Below are 13,579 nucleotides of genomic sequence, written 5' to 3' on the forward strand. Positions count from 1 at the left end.
AATTATTTTGTACCATATTCATCTATATTTCGTTATTAATGTTAGATCTTTAAAATTATTATCACAATTCAGTTTCAAAATTTCATATTTTAATTTGAATTTTTCGATAGTTGTGAAAATTTATTTTTATACCAAACTAGGTTGAAAATGAAAGAAATTTCAGTAAAATTTAAATTCAATAATACCAAAATTTTAGATAAAATTTAAATTATCAAGTTTATCTTTCCAAATTCAAGTTATCAAATTTATGTATAATAAATTCATATTTCAAGTAGATTATAATAAAAATCTTACATGACCAAGTTTGGATTATGTTCCCATTTTAAATAGACTAGTATAATGCACGTGATTTACACGTGGACATGTTGTTCTATTTAGTATTATATTATTTAATAAATTATATATAACCATTAAAAGTTATTTTATTGCACTATGATTAAAAACTTTTAACTATATTATTATTAGTACTTATACTATTATTAACATACATTTAATAGTTATTTAAAAATTTCTATTATTATATTATTAAACAATTTATTTAGGAGTATAATTATTAAATAATAATGTATTCATTAGTTTAAGTAACACTATTGATATAATTAAACCATTTAAATTATTAAATTGATATGTTATGTGTATATTTTATTACAATATCTATTAAATAATGACAATAATTTTTAATATTATATGACTTTTTGTTGTAAAGAATATTAACTTGTTCGATAATTAATATTGTCTTAGTAATAAAAAACTGGATGGTACAAATTAAAAGTACTATTATTTAGAAAAAGTACTTCATATAAAAATACTGGATCCTTAAAATATACGAGACATTTACTTTCCAACAAAAAGTACATGACTCGTAAATTTCAAGGATCTAATATTTTTATATAAAGTAATTTTCCTAAATAAAAGTATTTTTAAGTCATAATATCCAAATTTTATGACTAAGACGATAATATAATATCGAAAAGCGTAATAATTGTTATAATATAAAAAATCAATCCATATTTATAATATTATTAATAATTATAATTATGTATAATATTTTATTAAATAAATAATTTTACTATTTCATTATAATTAATAATTCTTTTATAATAAATTATGATATATTTATTAATTTTATTATCATTATAAAGTATTAGTATATTCTAGCGGTGGCTAAATATTTTGAGAAAAAGAAGAGAAAAGTATATGTTTCATAATTTTCAAGGATCTAAATTTTTTTATATAAATTAATTTTCCAAAATGAAAGTATTTTTAATTTATAATATCCAAATTTTTATTACTAAGATGATATCAATTATCAAACAAGGTAATATTCTTTACAACATAAAGAAATAGCTGCTATTTATACTATTATTATTAATTATAATTATTTATAATACTTTATTAAATGAATGACTTTTACTATTTTATATAATTAATAATTCTTTATAATAAATTATCATATATTTTTTATGAATTTTGTTATCTTTATAAATTATTAATATATTCTAGTGAATGACCAAATAATTTAAGAAAATGAAAATGTGCATAGTTAATGAGAGGTTATGATTCATTAGTTTTATAATTAATAGTATAATTTTGAGTTATAAAAAATTAAGAGGATAAAAAAGGAAATCAAAAGTTTTGACATGTGTATTTTCTTTTATAAGTAGTATAGATTGATTTTTTTTTAGAGAAAAACAATGGATATACCCTGTTCATTAAAAAACAAAAGTATCTTTACAAAAGTAGGATACGAACTGTATCCATAGAAATTAGTAGATAGAAAAAGAAATTTCTCTAACTAGGGGTGAAGAGAGGGCCTTGCCGTCATTCACGACATGGATATAAGAAAGAACCAAATCCAACCATACATATAGTAAGGAGAAATTAAACTTTCTATAGACTAATAAAGCAAACCAGCATACTACAAAAGAGTTATTATATACAATCAACATATGAAACAACTGATAGTGTTTAATTATATATTGCTGCACCTCGAAATAGGTTTATCTTTTAAAGCCGCTGCTAGCTTAAGTGCAACCTTCACTCTTCCATAACCTGACCATTCATACAAACAAGAGACATCTGAGTTAATGATAGCGGTAGCAAAGAAAGATGTGTTTTCAGAAACATATTTATTTCTTGATGTCCATAAGAACCATCACACTGTAGAGAAAACAGATCGCCATATAATCCTATCAGTTTTGTGTAGAGATTCAACAGATATGAAAAGATCATATAGTGATGTTGGCCACATGAAAGGTAAAATCAGTTTTGTGTAGAGATTCAACAGATATGAAAAGATCATATAGTGATGTTGGCCACATGAAAGGTAAATAGTAGTCACTGAAATGTTTCCACACTGATGAAAAGATCATATAGTGATGTTGGCCACATGAAAGGTAAATAGTAGTCACTGAAATGTTTCCACACTGTTTTGGTGAGAGTGCATGAGAAGAATAAATGATCACTAGTTTCAGGGTGTATACCATATAAAATGCATGTAGAGTCTCCGTGCTAATCTTTCCTTATAAGATTATCTTTGGTGTGAAGTCTGTTCATGGATAACAGCCATGTGAAGAACTAAATTTTACTTGGCATAACTGTATTCCAAACAACTTTGTAGGTGGCAAATAAAATTCCTCTGAAGTTTAAGAAATCATAAAGAGACTTGACAGAGAATGAACCATTTGTTGTAAGAGACCATATAGGGATGTCACCATGTTTGGTGATACTGTGTAAACCAATTAGATTCATGAGCTCAAGTTTGACAGTGTAAGAAAAAGACGAGATGCTTCTCTTCAAAAGTGGATGCCAGTGCCATATTTGGTTATGAAAAATTCCTTGACTGCGAATAGAGACATTTGTAGATAAGGATAGTTTGTATAGACATGGGTATAAACTTGATAAAGTGTTGTTACCAATCCATTTATCTTCCCAAAACCTTATTTTTTCACCAGAACCAAGAGTCAATTGTAGAAGATGAATAAACATTTCATTGTTTAAGATGATATCATTCCAAAACAAGGAATTAGATGAATTGCAATTAGCTAATTGTAGAAGTGAAGCTTTTCTGATATAAAGATGATGAAGGAATGCTCCAATTAAAGAATCTTTGTCAATGCATTTCCATAGCCATTTAGAAAGAAGTGAGATACTAAACAGTTTGAGATCCTTCACTCCCAATCCTCCTTCTAATTTACTTAAGTATACTTTCTTCCAATTGATTAAGCATTTAAATGGTTTAAAAATATTTTTACCAGTCCATAGGAAGTTTTTCCTGATTTTATCAACTTCTATAATCACCCATGTAGGTAGTTTGTAGAAGGACATAAAAAAATAGAGGAATCGAAGAAAGTACTGAGTTTAACAAAATAAGTCTGCCTCCAAAAGATAGACAATTACTCTTCCATGATGCAAGTTTCAGATTTAGATAATTTACCACTCTTCAAAGGTAAACTAGGTACTTGATTGGAAGTTTTTTCCAATTTGCAGTTTAGGGATGAAGCTAGAGATTACCCTCTGTTCTGCATTCTACCAAAGTAGATAAGAGATGACTTTGAATAATTAATTCCCAAGCCTGAGATATCTTTAAAGATATATAAAATTGTCTTTAGACCAGATATGTCATTGTAAATGCCTTTGACAAAAAGTAAAGTATCATCTGCAAATTGGAGGCTTCTTATATGGTTGAGAGGTTCTTTTATGCTCAAGCTAGATAGAATACCATCTTCAACATTTTACACAAAACATCAACTACTATGTTGAAAAGTAAAGGAGATAAATGATCTCCTTGTTTTATACCTCTTTTGCATTTGAAAGACTTAGAAGGGGATCCGTTAACAAGAACAGCACAATTGGAGGTGGAAATAATATAAAAGATCCAAGAACATCATTTTTGACCAAAACCACGTGCCTTAAGTAAATTAATAAGAAAACTCCAATTAATAGAATCAAAGGCTTTAGCAAAATCAATCTTAACCATAGCCACTTTTTTCTTTTATTACAAAAATGTATCATCCCATTTGCAACTAAGATAGAGTCAAGTGTTGATTTGCCAGACTGAAAAGCTAATTGAGTAGGAGCAACCAACTCATGCATATGTGGTGCTAATCTGTTGGCTAAGATTTTCGTAGGCCTGAGCATGGTTCGGTTCAAACCGAAAAAACCGACCGACCCGACCCGAAAAAAACGGTTTTAAGAGTAAGGCGGTTCGGGTCGGGTTGATAACTTTTCAAACCGACCCGACCCGAACCGACCGAATATATTCCCAAAACTTTCAAACCCGTTCGCGTTTACCCGACCCGTCCCAAACCCTCAACCCTAACTTCATTTCCTCTCATTCCCAAATCCCATCCGCCACTACTCATTCCCAATTTCCCATTTCGCTCGGCCTCAATCCCTTTCTCTCGCTCTCTCTCTTCTTCCAAGACCCCGACCCTTACTCTCAAGGTACATAGTATTAATTTTTCTTCAATTTCATCTGTTGTTGTCTTTGAATTGAACATGAAGTAGGTGGAATGAGCGCTTCTTGTTGGAGTATGTTAGTGCCCTTTGAGTTGGATTTTCCCCATTTAATCACTCAATTCAGCACTTCTGTGTATGTTGTCCCTTGGGTTAGTTGTTGATTCAAGTGTGCACGACGCTTAAGTATCTTAGCCGTGGCTCAAATGATTTGCATTTGGGCGCATATGAAAACAAATATATACAAATTATGTCTTGGGACAAGCAATATTTGTGCATTTGATTGTTATACTTGATGAAAGTTAGAACCGAACCGCACCGAACCGATTTGTAATGGTTCGGTTCGGTTTTGAATTATAGGTGGTTCGGTTCGGTTGTTCAAATTTTGGTAAAAACCGACCCGAACCGAACCGTGCTCACCCCTAGATTTTGGTGAAAATTTTGAAAATACAGTTGATAAGGCTGATAGGCCTAAAATCTTTAACTGTGGAACTTCCTTTACTTTTAGGAATGAGTGTGATAAGGACTTTATTCGCCCTGTGAAGATATGAGGGATTCTGAGAAAAGAAGTTCATGAGAGCAACAAGATCACTCTTAATTAAATCCTAGAAAGATTGGTAAAATAACAAAGAGAAACCATCTGGGCCTGGAGCCTGTTTGGGTTCATATTGAAAACTGCATGCTTAATTTCAGATTCTGAAAAACCCGCCTCAAGAACAAGAAGGTTTTGATTTTGAGAAGGATACAAGAAGTCCCAGTTAACTATCATGTAGTATAGGTTAATTTGAATTTTTTGTTTTCTATTTTTAAATAGTTCTCAAAATTCCATTTTTATCGAAATGTTTTTTGCTTTTAAATAATTCTAAAAATTTAATTTCCGAAATTATCTAGTTTTGAAATTCTATATTTTAATTTGAATTTTTTATTTTTCAAGATAGTTGAGAAAATTCATTTCTATACTAAATTTAAATACTAATTATGAAATTAAAGATTAGTAGAATTTGAAAAAAAATTAAAATTACTGTATATATGTTACCAAATTCAAGTTACCGAATTTGTCATCAATAGTATGCTTGTTTACCGTATATATGTTACCGTATACATGAAGAACTAAAGTTCTATTCATTGGGAGGTTACTAATAGACAAAATAGAGATAAATACCAACTAAAAATTGGAAGCTGAGGGATGGATTTGAAGCTAAAGTTTTGGTTTCGGTTTGAGTTTGGTTATGGATTGGAGTTTTGGATTTGATCCAGTTTACTCAGATCAGGTAGATTTTTCTCGATCAAAATACTAAAAACTTTAGTACTGATTCAGCCATCCAAGTTACGTTCTCTGACGAAGAAATCATCGAGTTTGTAGTTATTCTGGAAATAAATTATTTCCTTTTTCACCCCTAGTAAGAAGAATATCCATGTAAAATATTATTATTATTATTACTACTACAACTATTATTATTATTATTTGCAGGGATTGTTCTTCTATGTGCCAAACTTACCATAGATTATCACAGTGTACCCAATTATTAAACTATTTTAAGTCAAAAAGAAGATATACAAGCAAAGTACATTAAACATTTACCCAAGAAAAAAAAACGGGCATTCTCATATGGAATCACCAGTGTGTTAGGATCATGAATAAATCTATGTTAGTTTCAATTATTACTCTCGAATGCTAATACAAAAATGAGTTTTACTATGGACAAATTTTCAAAACCAATCTTTTTGATTTTTTATTTGTAAAAAACGACATATTTTTAAAATATTTATAAAAACCGACCTGGTTTCAGCCTCAGCGCTGAAACCAGGTCGGTTTTTGAAAAAAAGTTTCCGAAACTTCACGGGAGTTGAACTCCCGTGAAGTTTAGCAGCTTTTAATTAAGCTGCTAAACTTCACGGGAGTTCAACTCCCGTGAAGTTTCACAGTTCAAAATTTTTTTTTAACTGTGAAACTTCACGGGAGTTGAAATCCCGTGAAGTTTAGCAGCTTAATTAAAAGTTGCTAAACTTCACGGGAGTTCAACTCCCGTGAAGTTTCGGAAACTTTTTTTTCAAAAACCGACCTGGTTTCAGCGCTGAGGCTGAAACCAGGTCAGTTTTTGCAAATAAAACTAAAATAGGTCGTTTTTTACGAATAAAAAACCAAAAGGGTTGGTTTTGAAAATTTGTCCATTTTACTATAGGGACCCAAAATATAGGATCAACAGGGAATACAAGTGAGTTGTCCCCCTCCTATTGCATAATGAGCTGACCATCAATGATGATCAGCTCATTATGCAATAAGAGGGGACACCTTACCTGTCTCCCTATTGGTCCTATATTTTGGGTGCTTGGGGAATTTTATAGAAAAATTCTCCAAGTACCCAAAATATGGGACCAATAGGAGGGACAAGTGAGGTGTCTCCCTCCTATTACATAATGAGCTGGTCATCATTAATGATGACCAGCTCATTATCCAATAGGAGATGGACACTTCACATGTCACTTTATCGGTCTTATATTTTGCGTCAGTGTAGCAAAGCTCAATTTTATAATAAAAATACTTTCACAATGTTTACATGGGACTGGTGTTCATTTTGTCGCGGGACACGTTCTTCCCAGCTCATATGACCAAAGTTTCCGTAGCATAACGGCTACATTCAGTAGTTAAACCCAAAATTTTAGCCTTGCGCTCTCGAATCTTCGGGAAAAAAAAACCTCGTGAATATGTTCTGTTTTTAAGATTCCCTTCTCCTTTCCTCCCGCCTTAAAAAATGCTTTGCAGCTCAATGGATCCCCTTCTTCTTCGCTGTCTACCTTCTCCTCTCCACACGAAATCTGACCAAAATCAAGAAACTCAGCCTCACCCTAATCCCATACTCAACAGATTTCAACATGTCTCCTCTCCTCAATCTCAATCTCAATCTCAATTGATTGGGGGATAGCTGAGCAATCAACAATGGCGGACGAATTCGACAGCTGTTCGTCCTCCGACGACGCGTTCAAGGAGAGCGCCACCCCGCTCTCGTCGGTGGCCGAGGCGTTCGAGGATCTGGCGATGGCGTTGAAGAGCAACGAGAATTTGCGCCTCGGCACTTTCTGTGACGCCTGCGCGCTCGTCTCCGTCCTCTTCAGCTCCCTTGGGATCGCCTTCAAGTTTGCCGAGTATGAGTATGTCTCAAAGGTGATTGCTTTTCTCACTCAATCTCTCATCGTTCTTGATTGATTGATTGATAATTAGGGTTTATTTGCACTTTTGGTACCCTAATGTTGAGAAAGCTGCGGCTTTGGATGGCAAATCAATGTGAAAAGATGAAGTTTTGTTGTGTTGTTTGGTTCTGACAACAGAACAGTGAATCCATTATCGGAGGCTTTTTTGGGTTGCAGCTGATGTTTACCTCTTCAAAAACATCAAAAATAGGGAGATAATTGTAATTGTAGTTGTAGCTGATGTTTCTTACAGAAAAAAGTAGTTAAAACATTGTTGAATAATTAACATGATTTAAGTTGGAGATGAAATTGGGGGAATGAAAAAATTTGGGCTAGAACAGCAACTACGATGACAGGGGTGCTAAATTTAAATCATTCAATAGTATAGTAATCTATGATTTAATTTGTAGCTGATGTTTCCTCTAAAATAAATAAAATAAAGAAAGTTAAAACTATGTTAAAAAATTAACAAGATTTAAGTTGGAGATAAAATTGGGGGAATGGAAACAATTTGGGGCAGATCAGCAACTATGTGACGGGTGATTCCTATAATTTGGAGGGTAAATGCAGAGAAAAGCCCATAAGTCCCCAAAACATGTATATTTTATACTTCAAATAAGTACCAAGTGATGCAGTTGGATTTTCTAACTTATTTTTTGATAATAAATCTGTCCAGGTAAACGACCTATTGGAAGCATCAAAGACGTTTGATACTTTAAGCAGTATATTAGACTGTGATGTTGCAAATGACTCAGTCAAAAAGCCAGGAAGCCTCTCACGTCATTTGCGGAGAGTTAGGCAGGGTCTTGATCTAATAAAAGCTTTGTTCGAAAACTTCCTATCTTCTAGGTAGTTTTACAGGCCTTCATCTCATGTGTCATATCTTTTAATTACCTACTCTATTTTCCTCATACATGATTGTCATTTTTCATTAAAAAGGTTAATTTTCTCTCACAAAAATTTTCCCTATTTGATAACTGCGAGGAACATGTTCGTTCAGATTTTTGTACCTTTTTTTTGCAAGTTATACTAACTCAACCTTTCTATAATTTTAACTGCATTCCATGCCACATGGGCATAATATGCTTTGTTATCTCCCTACTATAAATTTTCCTTTATTATTTTTTCTTTTTTGCTAACAAGGGTGTCATCTTCTTTAAGCACCATCTAATCCACAGGCATGTGACATCTCCCTGTATCATGTACCAACCTATTATCTGGTATAAGTTCCCTTGAGAGCCTCTTTCACGGATGGTGAAATTGAACTCTAAAGCTCTTACTTGGGAGGATGATGTCTTTGCTATGTCAACTACCCACTTTGGAAATTCTTCTTGCCTACTACTAGTTACTACAGACAAATCCTAACTACATTTCCCCCTTGTTTAAAATTATCATTCAAATTATATTTCCATTTGGGATGAGAATCAACAGACTCCAATCATGGATCATTCCTGACATACATAAATCCTAGTTAGAAATAATTTAGTATGCTTAGCATTGGATTTTAGGATTTTACTTCTTGTAGAGATGTTCCTCATCCAAAGCATCTAGAAACTCATATAACTAATTCTTGTAAGCTTCTAAAACTTTTCGTTGAAAGAATTAAAACATGCTTCAATATGGTGATGGGATTTTTGCATATATACCCCTAAAATCTGAGCTGAATGTTTTGTCAATTTAAAAAATTGTGAAATGATGTTACATAAAATATTATAGCTGACAATATTTCCTCATTCAAGTTTTATATTTATTCTTCAGTTTACTTATCTGTACTTAAATTTTTAATTGTTCAAAGGCTAGATGCAAAAGCTTTTTGCATGTTTCGTTGAGAAGGAACAGGGATATTTTTGGTAATGAGGAATAACAGTAACATTTCATCTGTCTTTTAGCGATTATTCATGGTATCATATTTGTACTAGTAAATCAATAAAAAAATTAATTATGGATTGGTTGCTTTTTCCATATTAAATCCGAGAGGTCAGTAGGTGAGGTGACTGAATTCACTTTGAGCCTATCATTCTCCTGTTATATCACTGCTATTTGTGCTGTTGATAGTAAATAAATTCCTAATCTAATATATATGAGGCAATCTGGTTCATGGTGGTGATGGTAAGCAAAATCCTGGTCTACTATACATCATTTATGGTGGTGATGGTAAGCAAAACCCTATTCTACTATATATGATGCTTCAAAATTTTACCATTGAGATATTCTTGCCGAAGAGGATGCGTTGGAGATATTTGGTGCAGAAGACCTCCAAATGTTGCATATTCTGTTTATGTTAATGCATGTAACATATCTTTTTACAAAATATTTTCTATTGACACTTGCAAAGGCACATGCTCAACATTATTAAAGTACACTTGAAAGAAAATTATATAATTTTTACAAAAAAATAGATATTTGACTTGCAGTTCTTTCCTCATAAAACCTTTGCTAATAAGCATCCTAAATTGCTAACTTTCAACTGTACATCGCATCATGCTTCTTGTTGTACTCATTGGTAGAAAGTAGTATTGATATTCAAACTTGCAGTCCTGTTCCTCATAAAAGCATGGGAAACAAGCATCCTAGATTGTAGATATCAACTGTATATCTCATCATGTCCATTGTTGCTTATTGATAGAAAGCGGCTTTGGATTTAGATGAGTAAGAAGCCTTATATATATTTCCCTTCAGACCATTGTGTTTTATATATTGGTAGTGTGTTTGTACTAGCATCCACGTGTTGATGTTATACCACAAACATGGAGAGAAGATGAAAAGGGACCTTACATAAGGGAATGATGCATTGCGCACAATTCATTATATAAAATATTATCAATAAGATCCTTTTTGCAGGGTTCTATTTGCATTCTGCTTTCCAGTTTATGAAGGTTATCTAAAACAATTCTTCCTTTCAGTGATTGCTCATTAAGAGATGCTGCCTCAACTGCTTACACGCAAGTTTGTGCACCATATCACACGTGGACTATTAGGAAAGCTGTCCAGTGCGAGGGATGTACGCTTCTTCCAACAAGAGCAACTGTTATTGAGGCTAAATGAAACTGGTTAGTATGTCATTTCGTGAAGCAGTTCATTTTAGTAAAAAAAAGTTATTCTTTAGAACCTTTTGATTTGATATTCAATTCTTTCTTTATATCTCCATATTTACCTTTCCTTAACATATAATAGTCTTCTTTTCGTTAATCTTGCTGAATGAACATGATTTTATATCAGTTTGTTCCATATCCTAGGGTCTTCTGCCTTTTACAGCATAATATTTACCTAACCATATTTTCGAATTCTTGGACATCCCAAACTCCTTTCCAAATAATGGTGTTTTACGATAGTTTTGAAATTTCCCTGTCGGTATCATCTTATAATTTATATCGTCGGTTTGGAACATTTCACGAGTGTCAGTGCTTGCGGACCGGAAGTATCGAATGTAGGTTACCCAAGTTTGGTGGTACACAAGTTTTCTACATAGATTTCTTTGTTATTTTCCACAATATGACTGTCAAAAAAATATTGGTACTTCATACTTAAGATTTTCTTGTCTATCTGCTGTCATTAGCCAATATCAAACTGTATTAGTTGTTATTAACCAATAACAATGGTATAGGTAGGTTTCGTTTGGATTGGGTTGGCATGCTTAAAATTTGATATGATATCTGCAGATACTTCAAACCTTGGTTTGCATGATCCTATGTTCTCCTGCTGTTGGCTTGCTTATTTTGTTGGAATAATCACTTTCCTCTTTCTTAATTGGCAAATTTTCTATAATGTTTAGATGGAACTACAGAATTGCCTAAGCTATGCAACTTCTTATGCATCTCTCCTTTACAGTGGAGTGAAATTCAATAATTAAGTTTAGAATATCCAATGGAGTTAAAAGAACTTATTTTTGCAAGCTCATTGGTTTCATCTGATGATATGCTGTATCCTTTGCTTTGAGTGTTAGGAAAATAGAAGCACCCTCCACTGGCTTGTCTGTGGATATTAGAGATGCTATTGTGGTACTGAAAGCAAGATTTAAACATATTAAGTGGAAAAAGATGAGAAACGATCTTCAAGCTAAATGTACATAAGTGTAAAGAACTAGCAAACAGTATTAGCTTCTATAGCAATGTTTAAGATATAAGCAAAAAAAAAGGACTTATAATCATTGCTTGAAGAATTGGTATTTGAAATTAATTCCTGTAGCAATATTTAGTTATAAATTTCTTTCACTTATATTTAAGTTAGGACTTTGTTCCTCAATGTAAGTTAGACGATGTCATTCTCTTAAAATTGAAAAACATCCCTGTTACTTCAATAATTTCTAAAAAAAGAGCCTCTGTAGGTAGAGGGGGGAAAAGATGACTTTGATAAAATCTGTCAGCTAATTTATTTTTCATTTCTATTTGTACTTTTTTTTTTTTCAATCCATGTTTCTGAAATCTCGTATGCTACAATTGTTATTGCAGATGAAACAGTAGAAAAGGAGATGAGGAGATACATTGTTGCCTCCACTCCCATAATAAAATATATTGATGATCTTTACGTTTCAAGGGACATTAGCCTGGACTGGTAAATCAGTGTTAATGAAGTAGCAGCTCTTGCATTTTTGGATCAGAAAAAGCTGCTTCTCAATTTTCTGCCAATTTGTGCAATTTGTATCTTAGTGAAGTTGTGACAAAAAAAAAAAAAAACAGTCAATTTGTTGTAATAGCCAATTACAATTTCCGAAATTAGCACACTTCTTGTTTTACGTCTGATCTTGTTGTGTATTATGTAAACTAGCACAAGTATTCGCTAAGTTGTGATTGAAGCATTTTGACTTGAACTGTGTTAGCTCCATAGGGAGGTGCTGCTACTTGTCTTTCTGAAGTAGATATTTTATGTCTAATAGCTTGTATTACAAGAAAAATAGCAAGGAACTTTCTATGCGAAAGAGATTCATCTACGTTCGGTGGTTAATTAACATGCATGTATTGCAAGCAGGATCGAAGGTGGGTACATAATGCTCTTACCCTGGATTTCTAAATTCACCAGCACCAATGTGCAATTGCAACGATTGTTACGTGTTACCTTTGAATTGTTTGCGCTTTGATCTCGTCTTGCCTTCGTTATTGCGATAAGCCTCTCACGGTTCTTGCATGGGCTTCAGTTGAATCCTCGTTCCCTACTGTTTGATTCTGTGTGCTGAAGCTCGAATCCAACGAACAATGGATAAACATGAAAATATCCAGTGGATCCATCCTCACTACATATATAATACAGCAAGGAAAGAATAATGTGAGCAATCAGTTCATTACTCTTCAACTCTACCTGTATTGCGCTAATTTAATGACGGACATGCATGATGTTTATGAGGATAACAGTTGTATAGATGTTGGTCGGTAGGTTTTCTTTGACTCCCTGATTCCCTCCGCTGCCATGGAACACCCTGTCCTTTTACCCCTTTATTTTTCTTTTTGAAGCGAATTTGATGTAAGCACATGAAAGCATATAATGTTTGTATCAGGTGTTGGTTGGTTGGTTGGCATATTTTTTGGGCCAATTTATCACATCGTGTAAGTTTTAATTAGGGGTGCTAAACCGTATCCGTATCCGAGAAAATATCAGTAACCGTATCCGTTAGGATACGAATATGGTTACTCAAATCTATAACCGATAGGATATGGTTACGGATATGGTTTTGTAGTGAAGTATTCGTATCCGTATCCGAAATATCCGAATATATATTAGTCATACTCTTACGGATAGTTTCGATTCTTAGATTATGGATTTGTGGTTAATTTTGATGATTAAGATGTCTAATCTTAACTTTTCAATTATAATGGACATAGTTTTCTCATATCTGTTTTGTATCTGCATGCATATCCGCTTATATATCGGCATGTATATCCGTAATCGTATCCGATTTTAGCGGATATAGTTATAAAATTTTCTTACCGAGGTATATCTG

At 32.7% G+C, this 13,579-nt stretch overlaps 1 protein-coding gene across 1 annotated transcript; it reads left to right on the top strand.

The window, feature by feature from the left end:
• On the top strand, nucleotides 7,070–12,557 carry LOC109833740 (ACD11 homolog protein). Its single transcript, XM_020401531.1, is given in 5 exon segments — nucleotides 7,070–7,621; nucleotides 8,324–8,496; nucleotides 10,551–10,661; nucleotides 10,663–10,697; nucleotides 12,096–12,557. Coding segments are annotated over 5 exon segments (651 nt in total). The 5' UTR covers nucleotides 7,070–7,396; the 3' UTR covers nucleotides 12,203–12,557.

This window comes from Asparagus officinalis, chromosome 3 (genome assembly GCF_001876935.1).
Source record: "Asparagus officinalis chromosome 3, Aspof.V1, whole genome shotgun sequence".
In the NCBI taxonomy this organism is placed as follows: Eukaryota; Viridiplantae; Streptophyta; class Magnoliopsida; order Asparagales; family Asparagaceae; genus Asparagus; species Asparagus officinalis.